The sequence below is a fragment of the Corythoichthys intestinalis genome, chromosome 17 (assembly GCF_030265065.1).
Source record: "Corythoichthys intestinalis isolate RoL2023-P3 chromosome 17, ASM3026506v1, whole genome shotgun sequence".
Classification (NCBI taxonomy): domain Eukaryota; kingdom Metazoa; phylum Chordata; class Actinopteri; order Syngnathiformes; family Syngnathidae; genus Corythoichthys; species Corythoichthys intestinalis.
The window spans coordinates 21,410,388-21,435,305 of NC_080411.1; the positions used below are offsets into that span (position 1 = coordinate 21,410,388).

At 38.1% G+C, this 24,918-nt stretch overlaps 1 protein-coding gene across 2 annotated transcripts in view; it reads right to left on the reverse strand.

The window, feature by feature from the left end:
• phf24 (PHD finger protein 24) overlaps positions 1–23,752 on the reverse strand; it is a 44,704-nt gene extending 20,952 nt beyond the window's left edge. The window contains exons 1-2 of one of the 2 annotated variants that reach the window (XM_057819461.1): positions 23,341–23,752; positions 1,964–2,373 (exon numbers count right to left, since the gene is read on the reverse strand). In XM_057819461.1, the coding sequence (XP_057675444.1) occupies positions 1,964–2,371 (408 nt within the window). In that variant the 5' untranslated portion in view covers positions 2,372–2,373; positions 23,341–23,752. The remainder of the gene's footprint in view (positions 1–1,963; positions 2,374–23,340) is intronic. The other variant, XM_057819462.1, reaches the window with a different exon arrangement.
• Between the last annotated feature and the right edge of the window lie 1,166 nt (positions 23,753–24,918).

Here is a 24,918-nt window from a genome sequence, read left to right on the forward strand (position 1 = left end):
TACATTCACTAACAGGCTAGCATTGTACTTCAACATATTTGTGTAAAATAAATGGTAACTGCAAGTTTTTTTTTGTTTTTGCTTTCAACCAAGAATCAAGACTGTTTTATGTCCATATCTATAAAGAATTCAGGGATTTAAACATTTATTCACAAGAATTTTCAACAGAAAAGCTCTGTTTACATAAGGCGGCCATTAGCTGCATTCACTAACACAATAGCATTGTACTTTGACATATTTACGTAAAATAAATGCCAACTGCACATTTTTTTTGTTTTGTTTTTTTTTTTTGTTTTTTTTTTTTGCTTTTAACATAGAATCGAGACTGTTTTACATCCATATCTACAAAGAATTTGGGGATTTAAGCATTTATTCATAAGAATTTTCACCAAAAAAGCTCTGTTTATATAAGGCGGTCCTAGCTACATTCACTAACTGACTAGCATTGTACTTCGACATATTTACGTGAAATAAATGCTAACTGCACGGTTTTTTTTTTTGTTTTGTTTTTTTTTGCTTTTAACCAAGAATCAAGACTGTTTTACGTCCATATCTATAAAGAATTTGGGATTTAAGCATTTCTTCACAAGAATTTTCACCAGAAAAGCTCTGTTGACATAAGGCGGCCACTAGCTACATTCACTAACACTCTAGCATTGTACTTCGACATATTTATGTAAAATAAATGCCAACTGTACGTTTTTTTTTTTTTTTTTTTTTTTTTGCTTTCAACCAAGAATCAAGACTGTTTTACCTCCATATCTATAAAGAATTTGGGATTTAAGCATTTATTCACAAGAATTTTCACCAAAAAAGCTCTGTTTATATAAGGCGGCCCTAGCTACATTCACTAACACACTAGCATTGTACTTCAACATATTTACATAAAATTAATGCTAACTGCACGTTTTTTTCTTGTTTTTTGCTTTTAACCAAGAATCAAGACTGTTTTACATCCATATCTATAAAGAATTTGGGATTTAAGCATTTATTCACAAGAATTTTCACCAGAAAAGCTCAGTTTACATAAGGCGGCCGCTAGCTCCATTCACTAACACACTAGTATTGTACTTCGACATTTTTACGTAGAATTAATGCTAACTTCACGTTTTTTTTTTTTTTTTGCTTGTAACTAAGGATCGTATCCATTTTAAAAAAATCAGGGATTTAAGCATTTATTCACAAGGATTTTTTCAACGAATAAAGCTCTTTGTCTGTGATTCCACTGGGTCAGCTTTGACGGCCTTGCCAACAATGCAGGCCCCTTATTTATCGGCCCTGCGGCCCGTGTCCCTTCATACATTATGAAATCTATGATATGATATGTATATCTAAAACTATTAGAAAGTACAACAGTAAACAGAAGTAAAATTTCAAAGTTGTGATCACAAACCCAAACGTTTGGGGAAACAAAAGTGTTTTTCTATGTCAATCTGACAAAACAAACTAGAAAATACCACTTATAACCTGGGAACAAAATATGTGTTACATGGTGTACAAACAACAAAATCAGCTAATTTACATGGCTGGTCATGCATGTGAAGGATGTAAAATTTAGAATCAGAATGCCTTTAATTGTAATTGCAAATAAATACAACTTGCACTTTGTCAAATTTTAAGGGGAAAATACATCCAATTAAGGGCAGTCTGGAGCCCCGCTGCTGGTACTTTCTAATTCTATGATGTTGTCAACCTTGCACAACCAGTTTTACCAGTTTTAATTCAGTCTGAGAAAGAGCTGCCCCAGCAAACGCGTGTCGCTATTAAAGGGAGTGGAAGAAGCGAACTAATTGGTGCAAAAATCAGTGTTTTCTCACGCCTATTACCACAGTATCCCACCATCTTTGCAAAGCGCATGCTTGGCCTGTCCAACAAATGATCAAAATCTGTCCTAAAATGCCTCTTCGCTTAGCACGGACTCACACTGCTCTAACTTTAGACAGCAGATCGCCAGAAGTGTTACCTGTTCTTTCCTTGCCAGCTCCACTTCTAAAGGCTGATCGTCATCTGCTTCCCTTTTGGGCCGCACATAAGCAGGAGGTGTGAGCTGGTGACTCTTTTCAAGATCTTCAGGCTCTACTCCTTTCCCATCCCGTAATCTGGACCAAGCCTCTTGATTTACAGAGGTCGTGGCCTGCTGCGCTGCAGACAGGCCGGTGCCGCTTTCCGTTTCCCCACCTTCTGCTTCTATGGTAGTCTTCTCCTCGGGTATGACTGAGGATTTAGCTGGCCCCTCACCGTCCTCGGCATCTCCTTCCTCCTGCTTGACAAGTCCTGCGCGGTCCTTTATTCCTGACTGGAAGGCTGAGACCACAGCAGTACACCTTTGCACCTTGTCCACCTGCTGTTTCTTTGACATGAGCACACCCATGGCTGCACACAGATGGAGAGAGGAAGGAACAGGGGACACTTGCATGAGTACGCTGAATAAGCCTGAGGGGTATAACGTAGTAAATCCATCTGCTAGCCATTTGGAAAGAGAAAAAAAACCCACATCATATTACACTATGTTATCCCCACTCAATTTAATCTAAGCTCTTTTATTTGTTGTCTTTCAAAAATTAAAGAAAGATACCGTATTGGCCCGAATATAAGACGGCCCTGATTATACAGGAAGACGATCCCCTCTTTTTCAAGACTCAAGTTTGAAAAAAGACTTTTTGAACACCAAATTAATTTTCATACAGAAAATAATTACAGTACATCCGAAAAAAATGATTATAACAATATATTTGAGAGAAAAAGCATGTTATTTCGCTTCATTCAAATCTTAATATTCGAACATTTAAATATGTAAACTAAAGTGCAATGACATTCATAAATGAATGGCTTCTGGTTTTTGAAATGTAAATAAACCGATCTATTGTGATAAACAACAAAACTGCAATAACTGCATTAACCACCAATGTGAAGTCTAACTGTAACTGTAGTCTTGAAACAAATCTGAATAAGGTAAAACATTTCAATAAAATAATGCAAACTGGTTAAACTTGAGAGTAGCTGTGATCTGTCATGACAGAACATCGCTTCAATGATATCTGGTGCCATCTAGCGTCGTGAATGGGGAGAGTAGCTGAGATCTACCATGACAGAAAATCGCTTCAATGATATCTGGCGCCATCTAGCGTCATGAATGGGAATAATGTCTAGACCGCGAATATAAGACGACCCCCACTTTTTCAGTCTTATTTCAATGCAAAAAAACACCGTCTTATATTCGGGCCAGTACGTTATTACATAATTTTAATTCTCTTGCAGCAAGACTGCTCTTTCTGCCCAGGATTACATCTTTGTTTTGAAAATGAATTGAATCTGCAATGTAATGTGAATTTAATGGCTTTCCACATACTACACATATGTTTTACTTATACAGTATGATAAATACATGAGGACAAACAATTATATTACTGTAGTTGGTCAAAATGACTCATCAATAAACTTTCTGACATGCCTTTAGCAAAATTGTCTTTCTCTATATTTTACGTATCCTGAACTGTTCTTTATTTTCTAAATTACCTCAACAACTGCTGACTCATGAGCAGTGTTGTCAGTAACGCGTAAGTAACGCGTTACTGTAATCTGATTACTTTCTTCAGTAACGAGTACTCTAACGCGTTCATTTTTCCAAGCCTGTAATCCGATTAAAGTTAGTTTCCCTAGTGCTTGTGCGTTACTATTTTGTTTTTGCCTCATAATGTATGTAGAATGAAGAATACTGTAGTCATGTACGAAGAGCATTTCTCATCGGGGGGGGGGGGGGGGTCACGTGTGTTACGAAGCTGTTTGAGGCTGTCTGCCATGGCGGTCAACAACATAGCATTTTGACGAGGCAGCGAGGCTAACACTGTTAGCCTAACAGTGAAAGGCAGTATATATATATACCGCAAATGGATGCCTTTGCTCACTGGAAATACAGCCATTACTTCACATTTCTGTCCAGTAAAGATGACAAAAATATCTCCGTGCGTTGCAAACTTTGCGCTAGCTGTAAAAGACTATCGGCCGCTAAAAACTCTACATTCAATTCAACAAGGAAGCACTTGGAATTACAGGACAACGCGGAATTACAGGACAACGCGACAAAACTCGAAACAAAGTTTGTAACCAGCCTTTATGCACATTTTATTGTCAGTGTTTGTAACCATAGGCGGAGTTTTACTTTTGTGGGGATGGGGGCAAAGCATGTTGATGACTGAAACAAAAGTCAAAAGTTTGGACACACCTAAACATTTTTACGTTTTATATATTTTCACCACTATTTTAAATCCTCTCTGAATACGTCAAAACTATGAACGAACATGTGGAATGGCAAAAAAAAGTGAAATAACTGAAAACGGGTTTTATATTGTACATTCTTCAAAGTATCCACCTTTGAGGTGTCGCCAAACTTTTGGCCAATACTGTATATATACATATATATAAAACTGTTCAAGCTCAGTTGTTGTTGGTTGCGTTTGAAAGCTTAGGTTTACAGATATTCTAAGTACCCATCTTGCCTCCAACAGGTGCAGTTTTGGCTTAGAGAAGCAAAAGCTAGTGTCTTAGGTGCTAGTCACATGATCTGCTCGAAAAATGATTTTGACCCACGAAATATACGTTGTAGGATTCTTGTTCGTTTCATTAATTTTTGTTGTTTGTTTTATTGCTTTACAACTTTTATAGACAATATTTTAACAGCTAGGTCTTTATTTTAAAGGGGAAGTTCAGAATTTTTGACAATAGGCTTTATCTTCGAGTTAGCGGGGGTTTATTTAGTCGTTGGAGTTGATTTGAACAGATTTAGTGCAGTTTGTCAGTTATTTGTTAGTTTCAGGTCTCCGAGGTGGCTAGGCTAGCGCGAGTCAATGGTGGTTGAAATCAACTCCATCCACTAATTAACCTCGCTAACTCAAAGATTAAGCCTTATGTGAAAAATTCAATTACATGCGATGACATTTTTTTTGTTGTCATTTTTATGTTGAGGCAGCAAAAGGAGAAAAATTGGTAAAAAAGTAACTGACAAGTTACTTTTAAAGTAACTTAGTTACTTTGATAATAAAGTAATCGGTGAAGTAACTAGATTACTTTTTTGCAGTGTAATCAGTAATTAGTAATTAATTACTTTTTGAAGTAATCTGTGACAACACTGCTCATGAGCACATTTTGAGCTTTGAAGATCACATCTACTAGTACTTCAATGTCGTTAATATTGGATAATCGCAAGTGCTCCAGCTTCCTCCCTCTTAGATAAATTGAATACAATGAGTTGAAGGGCTGTCTATATGTGCCCTGCAATTGACTGGTCAGAATTTACCCTATTTGCCCAAATTCATCTCAGATTTATAACATCATGAGTGGTTCTGATGCTAGGAGGTGTTTAAAAAATTTTTATTCTTTTAAACGGAACCTAGGACTTCAAGACTTGTAGGCTGTAATAAGCCACAATTGTTCTCTTTTACTAAAATGTGCTATTAGAAACACATAAAATATTGCCATTGATTTAAAAATCTAATATTTAGTGCGTTTTGACCTACGGAAGGCGCCTTGTTTTAAGTGCACAATGGACGCTCAGGGTAATGACGTAAATTGTCACTGTCACTCGACGAATACTACCAGGTTACAGCAATTGCTTCTTCGCAGTGAGACGTCCAACACATGCGCTCATCGGTTAAAAGCGACGAGTACTTACTATTTGTGTTATTATTAAGTCTATTATTACCTATTCATTTCCTCAAAATACTTTTTGTATGTGTTTCCCTCTCATACTTTTAAACAGTGTGTTGTGGTAGCTTAAAAGCAGATTGTTGATCGGTTGACCACATTAGTCACGTAGCATATTTAAACCACGTAGCATATTTAAACCACCCTTATTTGCTATTACTAAGTTTAAGTATTTTCTTCAAGCATTTTTAGTATGTTCTGCCGGTATGCATCTAAACAAAACAAGCTGAAAGTGCACAGTAGTACTTTGGGTGTCAAATTCACCTCTATTAAGACGTTTCGCTGGCGGAGCACATTTTGGCAGAACAGTCTTTTTCCCCTACTCTCGTCTCATCCCGTCTTTCTTGTTCATTTTACTTTTGCTGCTCGTTTTGTGAAAAATCGACAGTGCTATCATGCTCATTATTAATGTCCCTCTCGGGTTCAAATTGAAAGGGTTGAGCAGATGTCATGTTATGTCGATAGAGTTATACTCTTGAAGCCCTGCAGGGTAACCATGTGACGTCATTGCCCAATGACGTCAACAACATTGGGGACCTATTAGTTAAACTAATTTTACAAATTGTATGAAAACGAAAACATCAGGAGGGGCTTTAATATCAAATTATTTTAACTCATAATAACGTTTATCTTTAAAGAACTACATGTCTTTCTATCCGTGGATCCCTTTAAAAATAACTCTTGGACAAAATTGATGGCTTGTGACAACCTCAATAGTGAATTAGCAGATACGCCTCCATGAAAGTATCAATCGTGATTGATCGTTGTTATTTCCGTAAAGGTTAAATTATCGTATGAGATCTCATTATATCGTGTTTTTTTAATACATGTTTTTTTTTAACACCTTCCGAGGCTAAAAGAAAACTACTTTCAAAATGCTTGCCTAATGTATCAGGTCATCCATAAACTAGGGCTGTCAAATTTATCGCGTTAACAGGCAGTAATTAATTTTTTTAATTAATCACTTAAAAATATTTGAAGCAATTAACGCAAGCACGGAATGACCTGTTCATGCGTTGCCTCAAACAGTTTACAAAGACGCAGTTTTAGCACATTGAGAGCGAAAAGGCAGAGAAAAGCGAGTGGACACAGGTGTTCATTGGACCACACCTTTTATTGGCTTAACCTTTGGCAGCCACTTCTAACAGTCACAGTTGGCCAACTTACCATCATGCATTTGGGCGGAGCAAGAGACAATCTTTTTCTGAAAACGTTTAATTGAACCCAACGCAGAACATATTGTATACTATTTGCAGCCACCACTGACAGTCATGGTTGCCCAACTTCCCATCATGCATTCGGGCGGAGCAGGAGAGGTTCTTTTTCTTCCATCCATCCATCCATCCATCCATCCATCCATCATGACGCTTTTCCTCACGAGGGTTGCGGAGGTGCTGGATAACTACGGGCAGTAGGCAGGGTACACCCTGAACTGGTTGCCAGCCAATCGCAGGGCACAAGGAGACATACAACCATTCATGCACACACTAGTGTTGTATCGGTCGCGAACGATTCGTTCTTTTTGAACGAATTGTTTTGGTGAACGAGACCGAACTAATCATCATCTGCACTGATTCGTTCTATGAAGGTGGTGCTTGTTCGCTGCGTGGGAGGGCGTTGAGCAAGCGGCAGCGTCTCCTGACATCGCACACGACCAATCAGACGCCAGCCTCATCGCGGGCAGGGGAGGGAGCGGAAACAGAATCAGGGCGTTTGTCACTCACGTCCACGTGTGGCCAATAAGCAGCCAGCGTGCAGGCAGGGGGGCAAGACTGAGTTTTGTCACTTCCCGTTCAGTGACTCGGTCCTCCGGTTCCTGACCTAGCTTGCTGCTAACTTGATTTTCCAGTAATGACTATGCGGTGAACGAATCAGAAAATGAAAGGAAATGACTTTGTCACATATTTGTTAACGTGGAGCCTATCAAATGCTGCTCAAACAGACAAAAACACCACACAAATCTAGCGAGCATTGTTTAGAGTAGTACTTTTCTCAACAAACTCGTGACTGCCTATGACGACATACTATCAAATTTACAGTAATTTAAAACACGGGTAGCTACGAGGCAAGCAAAAGCTGAGCTGCGGTCGCGTGACTGTCACTATATGGAGGCTTCATGGCAGCGATATTTACCTCATATGTGCACAGAAAAAAATATTTAGTATGATCACCATAATACTGATTTGCAATGAAACTGTATATACATGTCAATTTTTTCCCGAGTGTTTTATTTTTTTTTCGTGTCAGCGTGTCGGGTGTTGGTTTGTTTGACAAATTATGTCAATGTGCTACCCAAGCGCCCAAAACAACGCACGCAGACACGGGAGATGTCGCAATATGTCTACATTTTTCTTAACAGACTAATGAGAGTAGAAAGGCGACATCGTAAAGCGCTAACAATTATTTCTCGTCAGCATTTGACGATCTGAGATGCGGGGACGACAGGGGAGCTGACCGGATTATTTTATTTATTAATACCAGTGCAAAAAAACAATATGATCACCATAATACTGATTTGCAATGAAACTGTATATACATGTAATTTTTTTCCGAGTGTTTTTTTTTTTTTTTTTTTCGTGTCAGGTGTTGGTTGGTTTGACAAATTATGTCAATCCGTCCATCATGTGCTACTCAAGCGCCCAAAAACAAAGCACGCGGACACGGGAGATGTCGCAATATGTCTACATTTTTCTTAACAGACTAATGAGAGTAGAAAGGCGACATCGTAAAGAGCAAACAATTATTTCTCGTCAGCATTTGACGATCTGAGATGCGGGGACGACAGGGGAGCTGACCGGATTATTTTATTTATTAATACCAGTGCAAAAATTCAACACGATCATCTTAATACTAAAAAACAAAAATACAACAGAGCGAGATGTAAATATGATGTGTTGGTCGTTCCATATTCAGAAATTAAACTTTCGATGTATTTTTATTTTCGTGACAGCAAACATGCTGTATATGTGATTGTATGTGTGATCAAGAACCTGCTAAAGAAAGTCCGTGCGCCCCCGCCCCCTACTCCCCTCACAAAAGGAAAATGTTTAACCGTGTCCTAAATCGAAATGCAAGCACGAGCCATGACTTTGAGCCCATAGAACTAGGACAGACGACGCGGAAGTTCTCCCTCGCTTTTGCAGCAGCAGGAGGGAGACGAGGCTGTCTGTGAAAGCAGAATGATACAGCCTGTCACTCATTTCTGAAACTACGACGAGTGGTCAATGTGGAAGAGAGGGAGGGACCAAGCAATGTCACTTCCCGTTCAGTTATACTGCGAAGCGGTCTTTGGTGATTCGTTCGGCAACGTCACTTCCCGTTCAGTAACCGAACGATTCGTTTGGGCGGGGAGGGAGGTGAGGGGGGCGAACGATTCGTTGAACGATTTGTTTGAACGAATCTTTTTACTGAACGAACCGGAATGGATTCGTTTACTCAAGTGAACGACAAATCTCGTCACTAGCACACACTCATACCTACGGGCAATTTAGAGTGATCAATCAGCCTACTATGCATGTTTTTGGGATGTGGGAGGAAACCGGAGTTCCTGGAGAAAACCAGGTTCTTTTTCTTAACACGCCTAATTGAAAACATCGCAGAACATACTGTATACCATTTGCAGTCACCAATGACAGTCATGGTTGCCCAAATTCCCATCATGCATTTGGGCAGAACAAATACAGTACTTATGTACAGTATGTTGAAAGTTTATGTCTGTCTTGTGTCTTATCTTTCCATTCCAACAATAATTTACAGAAAAATATGGCATATTTTAGAGATGGTTTGAATTGCGATTACGATTAATTAATTTTTAAGCTGTGATTAACTCGATTAAAAATTTTAATCGTTTGACAGCCCCACCATAAACTAAACCATAAATTAAGTGACCTCATCCTAATCTGTATTCCTCAACATATATATATATACTACCGTAAGAAAAAAATCACATCACTAGGAAAAACAAAAGGCTAAATTGTATAATTTTTGGCATTGTGTATAGAGGACCACAGATCTGGAATGAACTTGACGAAACACTTAAAATATCACACTCCATCTCCATTAATAAGAAAAAATTCTGATTCTTTGAATAACATTACTAAGGTATGTCATATCAAATCTGATGTAACCAGAATGTTGAAATTTTCCATAGTTAATTGTTTGTATGTGTATGGGTATGTGTATGTGTGTGCTGTCCAATTGGGCCCCTACTAAAAGCATTGAATAGCTTATTCGGAGTGTCTCTTTCACACATCTTATCAGATGAACTGTTTGTATATGACCATGTTTCTATGTGTAGCTTGATATAATGTGTAAATAAACTGAAACTGAACTAAACATGTATTGATTGATATCATCTGATTCAACTATAATCTACCCGCATATATAAAATTGTAATTCTATCGGAATTCAGGGTGTGCAGCATTCATTATTTTGTCATACCATGGTCACTTTCCTCCATGGGATTAATTTTGATCTGATCAGATTGGCTGGCAACCAGTTTGGGTGTGTGCCGTCTCCTGTCCATAGTTAGCTGAGATAGGCTCCAGCACACCCATGACCCTTGTGAGTATAAGCAGAATAGAAAATGAATGAATGAATGGATGAATGAATGAATGAATGAGTTTATCACTAATGTTGAGTTGTCAAAATAAATGTTAACCAAACATTAAATTGGTTTTGAGGATGGATATCTTTCACTTAGGTAGATTTTATTTCTAAATTTTACTAAGCCAAGTGCACACACTTTACTATAATTTGTAATTCTGTGAGACATTGCATTCTATTATTAAACCAGAATACACCGTCATGGATTCAAGTTGACTACATGCTTCCGATGAGACATGTTTCTTTGCTCAGAAATTCAATCCCATCCATCTTCACTCCACGTAAGTGGTTGTATGAAATTCGAGCTCATTTATCAGGAGTGAAATGGGAGTCATTCTCGCTGTATCCCCCCTGGCTACTCTAATGGCCTGCAAGCCTCTCATTTGGTCTCAGGCAGATAGTGAACTGTTGTACTTTATAGACAACAGAGGAGACAACACCCATATATAGCACAAACTCATTGGCCACATTTACACGGAACCAATATTCCGATTAAGGTCAATATTCCTTTTTTTGTTTGGTGCAAGGGGTCGTGACCACACAAATTAAATATCATGACAAATTGCATCATTTCTACATTTCTTCAAACCCTGCAAACTTGTTAATTTTCCCCCTCCTTCTTTAAAATCTTGCTTTTTTTTTTACTTCTACCGCCAATATATGGCTTAATGTTTAACTTTTTCCCTGTGACTACTGTATGCACAAAAAACAAATGAATACTCCGGACAGTTGGTTACATGGCTAGAAATATGGATTAGAAAAGGGTTAACCTAGGAGTAGTCCTAGTTTTTAAAACCATTAATATGAGCATATTCAAGTTTTTGAACATATTTACATCGCTTTGCATTACCGAGATACTAACAAAATCCAAATTATAAGATTATTGGCTGCATAGAAGCAACTGTGGAAACTGACACAGTTGGTGATGTCTCAGGTTTTCACAAGAAACACGATGTTTGCGTATGTGGGTGGTTAGGTGCGTTTACGTGTGCATGTTTGTTACAGACACACAACAGTCCCTTAAAAACCTGTTTTGAATGTTTTGACTTGGAGTCAAAATTTGAAAAATGTGTTGAAAATTTGCAGGTCGTGCCCCCTCGATTGCTATTCTCTAACCATCTGCCAAGTCACACATTGTGTTGTTACAGATTGCTTAGGGTGTCATCCACAAGGACAACTATTCCCTAAAGTGGTCAGTCACCGGTAAGTGATATCCATTACAGATTCCACATATATCTGTACATTCTTCCATACAAAAAGATTATACTAAAAGAGCCGGTAAACAGTAATGATGGCAGTGTCCTTGAGTTTGTGTGCTACATATGGGCTAACTGCAGTGAGGCAGTCCGAGCAATAATTATAGATTAGCAAATATAATAAATTCAGAGATGGACAAGCGCAATTATCCATCATCTGTACAGTTTATCCTCACAGGGGTCGTGGGGGTGCTGGAGCAGATCCCAGCTGGCTGTGGGAGTGAACTGATTGCAAGCCAACCACAATTCAAACATAATCAAATATTAGCATTCACAATTCAAATATTAGCATTCACACACACACTCACTTGTGTCGACAATTTAGAGTGTTCAATTACCTACCATGCATGGTTTTGAGATGTGGGAAGAAACCGCAATACAAATCTGAGAAAAAGTTCAATGAGAAAATTCAATCCAAGTAGCAGAATAAATAATACACATACATGTAATCCATAGTACAAAAACAAAAAAGTAGTCAAATAAACAAAACAATTGTTCTACCCACTGGAAAACAAAAACATCTTGAAGAGAGAGGGTGCTTGAGCAGAGCAGATTGGAACAGTATCCTTTACATATACTATACGGATTTTTTAGTGTTAATTTAAGATACTTTTCTAATCCATGCATGCTCCACCATTGCCCTGATGAGTAAACAGAGCTCTGACATTTTAACTAAGACTGCCCGAAAAAGCCCTTTTTCTTTTCTTCATTACAGAGCGTTTGGGTCGAAACCTATGGGCGCACACGCCTCTGTGCACGTCCGTGCATGTCCCTATGGAAGCAGCGCTGTTTCAGTCTCCATTTCACAAAAATACGTTACTAACCCACTTTTATAACCCACTTAAGACTTGCTACCAACAGTAAACAATCATGTTTGCTGTTCTTAGGTTTCTGGTGCTGATTTGATGTGCCCACGCTTGTTGCTTTTTGTTCGTGCTCATACAGCATGCGCACAATGCACGAGCTTTAGGCTGTAGTTATCCTTTAGGCTAGAGGTGGCAGTTGTGAGTAAAAAAGTGTTAATAAATTGTGCAAATCTTGTTAAAGTACATTTACAAAAACACACTAACATGAAATTATGAACCGTAAACACGATTTGGTGAAGAGAAGTTAATGATATAAACAAGAATGCTGCAATGTTGTTAAAACTGGTATACAGTACAGTAATTTTCTGACTATAAGACACACCTGACTATAAGCCGCCACCATCCAAATTTGAGACAAAAACGGCATTAGTTCTTAAATAAGCCGCACTGGACTATAAGCTGCAGCTGTCCTCACAATATTATGGGATATTTACACCAAAAGATATTAACCGGTAACACTTTATATGACAGCGGCATCATAAGACTGTCATAAGAACAAATGAACCACCATGAAGCTTTGAACAAGGTTGGTTGCAAAGCTGCATTGCTTCAAGAAGCTTCATTTGGCCATCCCGGCTCCTTTGAGGAAGACTATCAACCTCTGCTGCCGCCTGCCGTCAATGCTGTTGTCGTCCAACATGCCTCCTAGCATGCATTGCAGTGCTACAGATGTAAATAAAAATTGAAATTCATGTTCTGTGCTAATTATTTTTTCAGTTACTGTTCTAGTTGTGTCATTAATAGCTCGTTATAGTATTTGGTAACACTTTATTTGACAGTGGCACCATAAGACTGTCATAAGGCCATCATAATTATGACATGACACTGCCATGAGCATTATTAAATGCTTATAACATATCATTTTGTGTCATACGGCAAATTATCTCACTTGTGAATGGATGTAAAAGATCTGTGCTGGACATACAGTAAATGGGGACATGATTTGCCGGATGACACTAAATGACATCTGTCATATCCATAATGCTCATGATAGTGTCATGTCATAATTATGATGGTCTTATGGCAGTATTATGGTGCCCTGTGTCAAATAAAGTGTTATCTATTAACCCAATAAATCAACAAAGAAGCCGCACTGGACTATAAACCGCAGGATTTAAAATTAGGGAAAAAAGTAATGGCTTATAGTTCAAAAATCACGGTAAGTATGACTCCAAATAGATCATCCATCTGAATCAACAACACTTTTGTTTTGAGAAAGCCACAATACAATTAAAAAAGTTACTTCCTGACATCCTTTAAAATCATCACATTTTACATCCCCGCTGAAAGATTCCTATACTAATCAAAATACTGAATGTTCTTATTAGGTCGGTGGGAAAACCAAGATTTGTTATAACCTGTCATGGATTGCCGAATATGAATCCTGTGGATACTGTATAGGTGAATGAAGAATTTATTCAAATTAGACCCCTCACAACTCAGTCAAGATGTATTGATTCCTGAGTAAAATAATATGATATGCAACTTGAAACTTAAATATTTGTTAAGCAGTTGTTGTGGAGAACAAATAGCAGGTAGGCAAGTGTCTGCAAATTCTGGAAACAGTTTTTCTGTAAGTACGTAACAGCAGCAGATGTTGCTGATGCTTGTCACCAGCCTCTTTGCCCTCAAGGAAAAGCAAGTTGGATGCTTTTTCCATGGACTAAAAGACAACACTTTAAAAATGCTATATTTCATATTCAAGTACTAGTATAGTATAATATACAATAGTTGTATGCTGTGCAGTTCAAGAGTTATTCATATTTTGTTTATGTTGAGTGACTCCATCAGTCCATTTATGTATTATTTATGTAACATGAATGATATAATGTCATAGGAAAGATACTATTTGTATTCTCCATACAGCGGAGACAGGGGAGATGACAAGTGGTGTACGGAAGCAAACACGACCTTGTCATTTTCAGGTTAACTTCTGAATATTAAATAGGACCTCTGTTTTTGGTTACCCCTCACGAAAAGTTTATTCTGACACAAATGGGTCAGTGTCTTGCTTTGATACTTTCGTTTGTAAGAGTTCAGTAACCTGCCAGTTTGTCACCACTCAAACGTGACATCCTGAAGTCTCCTCGATGCTGAACTGACAGCAAGTTTGTGCTGTTCTGCAACTAGAGATAATTCTGGGGGGGAAACTGCTATCTTCCATCAATCTGTTTGAATTACAATTCGATTTTGCAGAGTATAGCTTTTTGATAGATCTTTCTTTTTATTGTTCTCCAAACACAATTGATTTCATTCTGTGTTAGTCCAAGACTGGTGCGCTGGAAAATGCAAAACATTGTAATAGTGGCATAGACTTTATAATGATATTGACGGAACACATTCCCCAGACACTGGGCCACACCTTCGAGTAGGGGGCAGTAACAAAGAATTGAGACTGTTTTACGTCCACATCTGTTAAGAATTCAGGGATTTACGCATTTATTCACAATAATTTGAAACGTAAAAAGCTCTTTGTGGTGATAAGGCGGCGCCACAGTGGCTTAAAGGCGAGCAGCACATTCAAAATATTTACGTAAAATAAATGCTAATGCCCGTTTTTTTGCTTTTAACCAAGAATCGAGACAGTTTTACGTCCATATCTATGCAGAATTCAGGGATTTAAGCATCTTTGGGTTGCTTTGGGGTTACTTTGCTGCATCTGGCACTGGACTATTTGACGGTTTGCATGGCATTATGAAGTCTGAAGACTACCAACAAATTTTGTAGCATAATGTAGGGCCCAGAGTGAGAAAGCTGGGTCTCCCTCAGAGGTCATTGGTCTTCCAGCAGGACAATGACCCAAAACACACTTCAAAAAGCACTAGAAAGGGATTTAAGTATTTATTCACATGAATTCTCGATGTAAAAAGCTCTTTGTGGTTATAAGGTGGCACCACAGTCGCTTAAAGACTAGCAGCACATACAGCATATTCACGTAAAATAAATGCTAACTGCCCGTTTTTTGTTTTGTTTTTGCTTTTAACCAAGAATCGAGACTGTTTCACGTCCATATCTATAAAATTCAGGGATTTAAGCATTTATTCGCAAGAATATTCCACTTAAAAAAAAAACTTTGTCCGCGTTTCCACTCGGTCAGCTTTGACGGCGATAGGCCCCCTATTAATCGGCCCCGCTTCCCGTATCTCATCAATATATTATGAAGTCTATGATAGTGGATAAATACTAACTATTGTTTTGAAGCGCTTGGAAACAGTAGTTGTATCCACATCTTGGTGCATCACCACATGCTGGTTGTTTCAGATATTCGAACTTTCATCTCTGAACTATATCCGAGACGTAACCCTTTTCAACAACATTGAGTTTGTTGTTTGAACATATCATCAGCCCTCAAACACAAGAGTGAGAGGTACTGTTTTGATTCCAGGTTGTTGCTTTCTTTGTCAGTTTTTCTGAAGGATTACATAAAACTGACCTCTGATTTCAATTAAATTTGGATTGTGCATGTGTGTAATGAAGATATCGGCTCAAATTTCAAATACCGAATTACAGTTCTATGAATTACTTAGCTGTAAATGAGCACTAATTTTGAACCCTTTATTAGGACGTACTTGTATTATTGGCTCAGACAATTATGTCATTTGTACTCCTTCCTGACAGTTACTGATATAGACCAGCCCTGAAACATGGGCGTGCTCTGTCAAATATGGCTCTGTGAACATTCTTCCACAGACTAAAGCAATTTTTCTTTTTAACACTCTTAAGGCTATAGTGAGTACAGCGTACTGCTCATGACCCAATACCATGGGAACACCTTTTCCCTTTCAAATACGCTGCCAGTGTAATATCCACACAACAAACACACAATGGTCACACAACTAATATATACAATGGTCCAATTAATTACCGTATTTTTCTTTTTCTTGCCGTTTCTACCCTGCAGCTTTTATAAGGAAGCGGCTTATTCATGGATTTTTATTTTTTTTTTAGTTTTTTTGACAAATGAGTTCATATTTTCCTGTTAATTTTTTTTTATTGGATAATTAGACACATTTTAAAAGAATGGCTTTCCAAATTTTGTCATGACATAGATCTTAGCGACTGCACTAGCACAAATAAAGCTTTCCAGAAGTTAGTCATTTACTCAAAAACCCAGCATTTTATAGATGAATATGGCGCCATCTGATACTATATGCTGCTAAAAAAGAACAATTTTAAATGGATGGGTATCCACCAGCGGTGAAAGTGGGCCACAACGGTCAGGAACGCAGTTCCGGTATAAGATTCAGGGCCGGAGCGCTGTTCCGGTATACGGTGCTTGATTCCGAAAATATGACGGCAACTGTCAAAGCGCTATGAAAAAAAAAAAGTTCAAAGCTGCCACACATGCATTTTATCTCCAAGAAGAAAGCAATTTACCAACATCCGATTTACATACACAAGTGTTAACAACAAGCATAATAAAGGGCTTGTGTATCGTAATCCGTTTCCACGTTTCCGGAGGTTCAGAACATCTTAACTGTCAATGTGCACTTTGGACTTTTATTTTTGTTCATTTATGTTAGGCTACTTATTCATTTCCTTATGATTTAAAAAAGTCAATGTTTGCGCGATCTTCAAAATAAATTCCATTTCACTCTGCATGATATGAGCCATTTGTACTTATTTTTATGAATTTATGTTACTTTTATTATTAAAGAAACACACAAAAAGTTAATGTTTACATTAACTTCAGTTTTAATTTACATCTTATGTTCTTAAGTAGTTAAAATTTGGCATTTAGTATATGAGGAAATGAGGGAAAATAAAAATTAGGAAATAGAGTTTGGAGTTATTGCTGTTTTTGTTAACTTTTATTTTGCAAATCATAGAAAAAATACAATTTTGAATGAAAACCAGTTTTTGTATGTGTTATAGAAATAACTGACCAAAACCGTTTTCTTTGCATTTTCAGTAGTTTTGACCCCCCCCTCCCCCATTTATTTTTTATTAAAAAAAAAATAAAAATAAATTCTGGCTCCGTTGCGACCTTCATGTCGGGAAGTTCGGCAAGAAATTCTTACCACTTTCACCCCTGGTATCCACTATTTGCTACGACAAGAGAATGTGATGCTAGCGTTGATTAGGTGTTTTCAAATGGCACTCGGAGGACTTTATTGCCACAATATGCTACAAAAAAGCTGCTATATAAGGCCTAGTGCTAGATGTTAACCGTTTTTAAGAGGATTTCATCCATTTCAAGTTCAGAAGGCAAGATTATGTATTTTTGCAATTGTAGTGACTTGTTTTTAAGCATTCAGAACACAAGTTGGTGATGTTGATGCACGTTTATCTGGTTAATAAATATATTTTGGATTAATCAAATATTTCTGTGTAACATCTATGTAAACATCCAATGTTAAGATATGGACACATGCGGCTTATAGTCAAGTACGCCATTGTGGTGGCTACCACTACCACCACAATTTAGTGTTTCAAGATTTAGTTAATTATTTATGTGATATTTTTTGGGACATGTATTTTCTAATGGGTGCACACTTTAGTTGATATTTGTCTGAATGCTTACTAGATTTTATTTGTCAGTTTGAGGTAACGATCCCCAGCTGTGTAAGATCTGGCACCTACCATTCTGAAGCGGGGATATTTAAGTTGGTTTAATTATGATTTTTTGGGGGTAAAGTTTTCACTGTTTGTTTAAATGCACATTAGTTAATTAGTGTTTGAATATATGTATATTTTCCATCTGTTGTTGTTTTATTAAGTTGACAATGTTTGGTTAATTTGTCATACCTCCTTCAGGTGGTCGTTAGTAGAGTCCGCCCTGATTTAAACGGCCACAGAGATGTGTCTGGAGGTCAGTTTGGTTGAAGCCTTTTGTTATGTTGGCCTCTTTTATGTTGGATATTTTGTTACATGTTTGTTTTGTGACTTTATAAAACTGAATTTTTATCTAAGTTGTAACGTCAGTGCCCTCATGTATGTGTGGTTCACTACAGGCATGCATGTAAATTTATTTCTAAAATTTTGTGAAATTTAGCCGATGCTGCTTATAATCAGGTGTGCTTTATATTCCAGAAATTACTTATAATGCTTTTTTAAAAGTTGCATGGGTGAATTTCAAAAGTTATCTAATGTCAACATTTGTAAAAGATTTGAGGAGGACATCTTCAATTTCTCTAAAACTTGACATTCTCTGTGTTCTCCCCCTCATCCAAGCCAGATGCATCTGAATGATTTACATGCCCCAGGTTAAAAAAAGATCTAAGGGAAGGGAAGGAGGACCTTAAGGCTGATAGAGTCTGACATATACTGACTTGGGAATGTTCAAAGTTGCATTCAGAATTTTTACTTGTAGTTTATTCTGACACTAGAGCAACACTTTCCTAAAAATAAATGTTGTATTTAGATTGAGGAAAATATACTTCTTTTTCTCTGACTAACCATGGTGAGAAGTTAAAGTACATGTGCATGAGGGTAGGTTCAATACCCACTGAGCCTCTTGAGTCCTGTCAGCAATTGATGGCGACATTGCTTTCAAAAGATTCTTGGATTGATTAAATATTCATGAATTGAAAAGAGAGGTGAGACCAAAGACCTCTTTAAATCCCTCTCATGTATTTTTCCAATCCACTTGAATGTCTTTTCTAGTATGTTTGTACCCCACAGCATAAATATTTTTTTTATCATAATAATGATTATGATTAAATGAAATATGACTTTTCAAAAGGCATATTCAGGCGCATACACTGCTGGCCAAAAGTACTGGCACCCCTGCAATTCTGTCAAATAATGCTCAATTTCTCCCAGAAAATAATTGCAATTACAAATGATTTGGGAGTAATATCTTCATTTATTTTTGCTTGAAATGAAAAAACACTAAAGAGAATGGGGAAAAAAATTAAATCACAAAACTTCAAAAATGGGCCGGACAAAAGTATTGGCACCCTTTGATCAAGTGATGCTACTCTAATTTGCAGCACCAATCAGTTACCTGTGGCACATAACAGGTGGTGGCAAGAAATAAATCTCTCTTGCAGCCAGTTAAAATGAATTAAAGTTGACTAAACCTCTGTCCTGTGTCCTTGTGTGTGCCACGTTGAGCATGGAGAAAAGAACGTGAAGACCAAATAACTGTCTGAGGTGAAGCAAAATTGTGAGGAAGCCTGGGCAGTCTCAAGGCTACAAGTTTATCTCCAAAGACCTGAATGTTCCTGTGTCTACCGTGCGCAGTGTCATCAATAAGTGTAAAGCCCATGGCACAGTGGCTAACCTCCCTAGATGTGGACGGAAAAGAGAAATTGATGAGAGATTTCAACGAAAGATTGTGCAGTGATGGTTAAAGAACCTAAACTAACATCCAAACAAGTTCAAGCTGTCCTGCAGTCTGAGGGTACAACGGTGTCAACCCGTACTATCCGTCGGCGTCTGAATGAAAAGGGACTCTATGGCAGGATACCCAGGAAGACCCCACTTTTGATCCAGAGACATAAAAAAGCCAGGCTGGAGTTTACCAAAACTTACATGAGAGAGCCAAAAGCATTATGGAAGAATGTTCTCTGGTCAGATGAGACAAAAGTAGAGCTTTTTTGGAAAAGGCATCAACATAGATTTTACAGGAATAAAACAAGGCCTTCAAAGAAAAGAACATGGTCCCTACAGTCAAACATGGCGGAGGTTCCCTAATGTTTTGGGGTTGCTTTGCTGCCTCTGGCACTGGACTACTTGACGATTTGCATGGCATTATGAAGTCTGAAGACTACCAACAAATTTTGCAGCATAATGTAGAGCCTAGTGTGAGAAAACTGGGTCTCCCTCAGAGGTCATTGGTCTACAAGCAGGACAATGACCCAAAACACACTTCAAAAAGCACTAGAAAATGGTTTGAGAGAAAGCACTGGGGACTTCTTGATGGGGGAAAATTTTACATTATGCTTTTGTGATGTATGATTGCTTCTGTGACATATATTGTAACAACTTCTATTGTTTTTCACCTTGTTCCCATAGTTAGGAGACACGCTTGAGAATCTCACAAGATAACTTGTTTTGCACCCATAATATTTACCATTTGTTGGCATATGTTGAAGCACAGCTCATTTGTCCCATGTGAAAAGCCCTTTTTCAAGGGCCTGAACCAAAAGTAGCTTAAATGTTTGTGATTGGACAGGGCCGCGCCGCTCGGGGGCGGAAGTTGGCCTCTCCGCCTCCAAGGGGTGCGTCCTTACAAAACCGGACATTTCCGGGCGACCCGTGAGGTCCGCCAGCGGGTCACATACGGATCGCCTGGCTTTGTCCCGTTGCCGCTTTACTGGAGTGTTGCTGGCTTCCCACTCACTTGTCACAGTAAGCGATTTTCATTGCTAAAGGGACATTTTGTTTTGCTGTAACAGTAACGCAGGGATTCTGGAGTTGACAAGCTCAAGTCCAGCATCATCGTTGACATTTGTTGATACTTGTTTGCTTGCTCTTGTGGGATTGTAATCAATAAATCTCATTTATTCTGCATTTTCTAATCAATAAACATCGTCTATTGAGTAAAAGTGTGCCTGTTACTGATTCACCGCGAACCTGGAAATTTTGGAAAACACTTCTTCAGTGGCCAGCAATGAGTCCAGACCTGAACCTTATTGAACACGTGTGGAGAGATCTGAAAATTGCATTTTGGAGAAGGCACCCTTCAAATCTCAGAGACCTGTAGCAGTTGGCCAAAGAAGAATGGTCTTAAATTCCTGCAGAGCATTGTAAAAAACTCATTCATGGATACCAGAAGCGGTTGTTTGCAGTTATTTTGTCTAAAGGTTGCGCTACCACGTATTAGGCTGCGGATGCCAGTACTTTTGTCCACCATTTTTTGGAGTTTTGTGTAAAATGATAATGATTGAATTTTTTTCAATCTCTTTTGTGTTTTTTCATTGCAAGCAAAATAAATCAAGCTATTACTACCAAAGCATTTGTAATTGCATTCATTTTCTGGGAGAAATTGAGCATTAACTGACAGAATTGCAGGGGTGCCAATACTTTTGGCCAGCAGTGTATGACTGAAAATATCAGCGTAGGGAAGTTATTTAAATAATTTAAGTAACAAATAAATTGTATGTCATCATAAACATACAATTCTCGCAGTAATTCAGAAAGATTTCATAGTCTCAATTTGCTAAATAAAAATGCGTGTATGGCTAAACGATGATGGGTTTGCGATTTATTTTAACCCAAACATACATTGACTAAAACAGCTTAATCGTTTTCACTGACAGCTCGATTACTTATGAATAAAAAACAAAATTGGCTCTACACAGTTTTACATGCATGTACATAATGTCAGATGAATTAAAAATATGTAATCCTGCTTGGGGGCATTGTGGCACTGGTGCTTCGGTACGGTGGTTATGACTCCTTTCCCAAAGCTGTTGGAGATCACTGGTATGTGCTGATTAGAATCCCAACCAGCGTTCCCTTTCATTCCTTGCCTAAGAGGAAGGGGACCTTTTTCCCCCCTGATGGAATCCCCACAAAGCATAGCTCTGCATGGGAAAAAATCCGCCCCCTTTAGCCACAGAAGTGACCCTCGGAGCAGGGAAGCAGAGACCTGGAACTAATTACTCTAATGAGTTTAGCCAGAACCTTCCAGTAAATATGTACAATTAAGTGGAATCACTCTCGAACATTTAAAACGTGCCGTTGGACATGCTTTTTAAATTTGAGGAGCTTAATATATTCAATTTAAGATGCTTCCACATTGATTCATTCATTAGTTTCACATGGAACGGTCAAATTAATACTGCTGAACATATGAAGTCGAACTGCATGATACAGGTGGAGTTTAACCTCAAGATTTTTATAGCGATGCAAATAATAAGCCTTGGGAAATAAGATTGTGGTGCTCAGATTGTATAGGGTCAGACCCTTTCCCCCCTTTCGTTCATAGTTCTCTAGTCAATATCACACCATTCACCAACAATAGCAGGGTTCCTGTGAAGGGGGGGGCTAAAACGCAGATCTCACTGAGATGGAGACTTCTCTGACTTATTGTGCAACATCACACATAACTGTTTAAATCTCACATTTAGCACTCAGCACTTTTTACACTTTACTAATGTTATGTAGAGCATTGCCCTAAATATAGTTTATATAAACAAAGCAACAAAAACATGTACAGTATGTGCTCTTTCAACCAGAAACTGTAATAAAACCATATGAACACTCAAGAATGGCAGATTATTTTAAATGTTATTGCATGTGCGCACTAAGAGACAACACATTGGCATTAAGGCACTGCCAAAGCTGAGCATGTTGTGTGCCAGCTCACATTCAGACAATAAACAGCAGAGAAGGCGGCTCACACTGTGGGGATCTGTCACATGCTGAGGACTCGAAATTGGCTCGATTGTGCAGCAGTGTGGGTAAGAAGATAACAAAAACAGCGATTAGAATGAAGACTAATGACAAAAAGCTAACAAGTGCTTTTTGAGATATAATAACCCATTATTGTTTATAGGGAGCAGAATCCACTCCACACAATCAATTTCAGTTCTAGTCATTTGTACAATCGAGAAGGTCATTTCTTCACAAAAGAAATGAGGAAGAAAAAAAAAAACTATATCACAGCATTGTAAAGATGGACAGACTCTTGGGTGTGACATTGCAATGTTGCTGTAAAGCCAAACAATCCACACCCAAGTGTATACTGACATGCTTTGAGTAATCTAAAAAGAGGCTCCATACTGTATTAAATAAAGTTAAAATAATGTACATTTGCAGCTATAGTGTGTTACTCATTTAACGCAAAAGGGAACTTAGGAAGTGGACACTTTCCCTGGTCTTGCAAAGACCACGTTTGAACCAATTATCTCTGTTCACTGCAAAATCTTCAATAAAGTGAGTCCCCAGAGCACAACCACCACCCATTGTGTGTGTGTGGGTGCGCACATCTAATCTTGCGCAGCTCGGTCCAGACTCACCGTTAAAGGGAAAAGAACAACGCTCAAATTGAACTTGATCACTCCGGTACGTTCACACTGGGCCGTGCAGCATGGCAGGAATTTGGCTCGGATGAGATCGTCACACCTTCGTTATTCCTTCGTCTCTCACCCCCGAGAGGAGATTATATGGTAAGAAGCAGATTCTCGCCTTCAGGAAAACAAGGAGGTGGGGACGTAAAGGCTAGAGTAGAGACTTTGCGGACAGTTCCAGTGCTGAAATGTGGTTAGCCTCCTTCCGTGGGCTGCTCCGCCAGTGCGTGTGAGCGGCCACGCAGAGTCCCTCCGCTCGCGTCAAGAGGAGAGACCTTGACGCTGCTGACTCACAGGCAGCCAATCAAGTTCCATCGCGGGTTTATAAGCATTGCATCCATAGCACCCTCCCATCACCCCTTCCTCATGCCTCCCTCCATCCCTACCTCCCTCTCTCGACCTCAGTGAGACAGTCAAGCGACCACTGAGGTTAATAAAGTTGTGGGTTGCCCTGATTGGACCAAACTGAGCTGCTGCGACAAAGTCATGACGTTAGGGAAGATGCTTCCTCAGCAACCAATTAACTCTTATCACATTCAGAGCGAGACAGGTCAAGCTGTTAAACTTTTCGTTCTTTTGTCTTTGCATCGTTAACAAGTGAAACCAAGGGATAAGTTCCTTTTGGATCTTGTCCAATTTAAGTCATTTCATTTGCATACTTTTTGTGGCTCTTTGGTAAACAAAAAATTGTGTAAATTATATGTCTTGGTAGTTGAGAGAACCCTCTGGTCAGTTTAAATTCACCAGATATTATTAATGGAAGTTGAAACATCCATTTATACACAGCTTCATTAAAAGAAATTGGAGGATTCTCAATACTTTGTGGCTATAGCCTACCATTAGACCATGCCCAATCTGTGATTTTAGCAGAATGTGTTCTACACCCATAATTTCAAAAAATACCTAAAAAGGTATTACCGTATGTATGCGACACACTGAGAAAAATAGGACCAATGGTTACTTAAAAAAGAAACAGTGACAGAAAAGTGACACGTAATATATTTTAAGCTTTTAAATTTTAATTAAAAATACAGTGAATACATTTAACTAAAATAATAATAATAATAGTACATGTACATGAAACCAGAAGTTTGTGAGAAAAAGCAAATGATAAAACACCAATAGGATTTTGTACATCATAGTCAATGTCACAAGGATAACTGTTTTATATTTATCTGAGCAAAAATAATTCAGATTCACGAAAAGCCTGGGGGAAATTAATTCATATTTACTGATTATTTATTTGTTATTTGGGTAATCAATATACATTAACTAAATAAACTATACTATTTTTAAATATTTGCCGCCGATGACACTTGAACTTCTGACTCATTGAATTTCAAAACATTGTCCAATAATTCTGAAGAAAAACTTTGACTGTTCCTTCTTTTGTTTAAAATAAAAGTAATCTAGAAAGTTAGTGTTAGTTTTTATTATTCTTAAACTTTTAAGTTTAGCAATCATTATTGATCAATTCACAAATTACAATTATAGATTTATTATACAAACAAAATAACACAAAAAAAC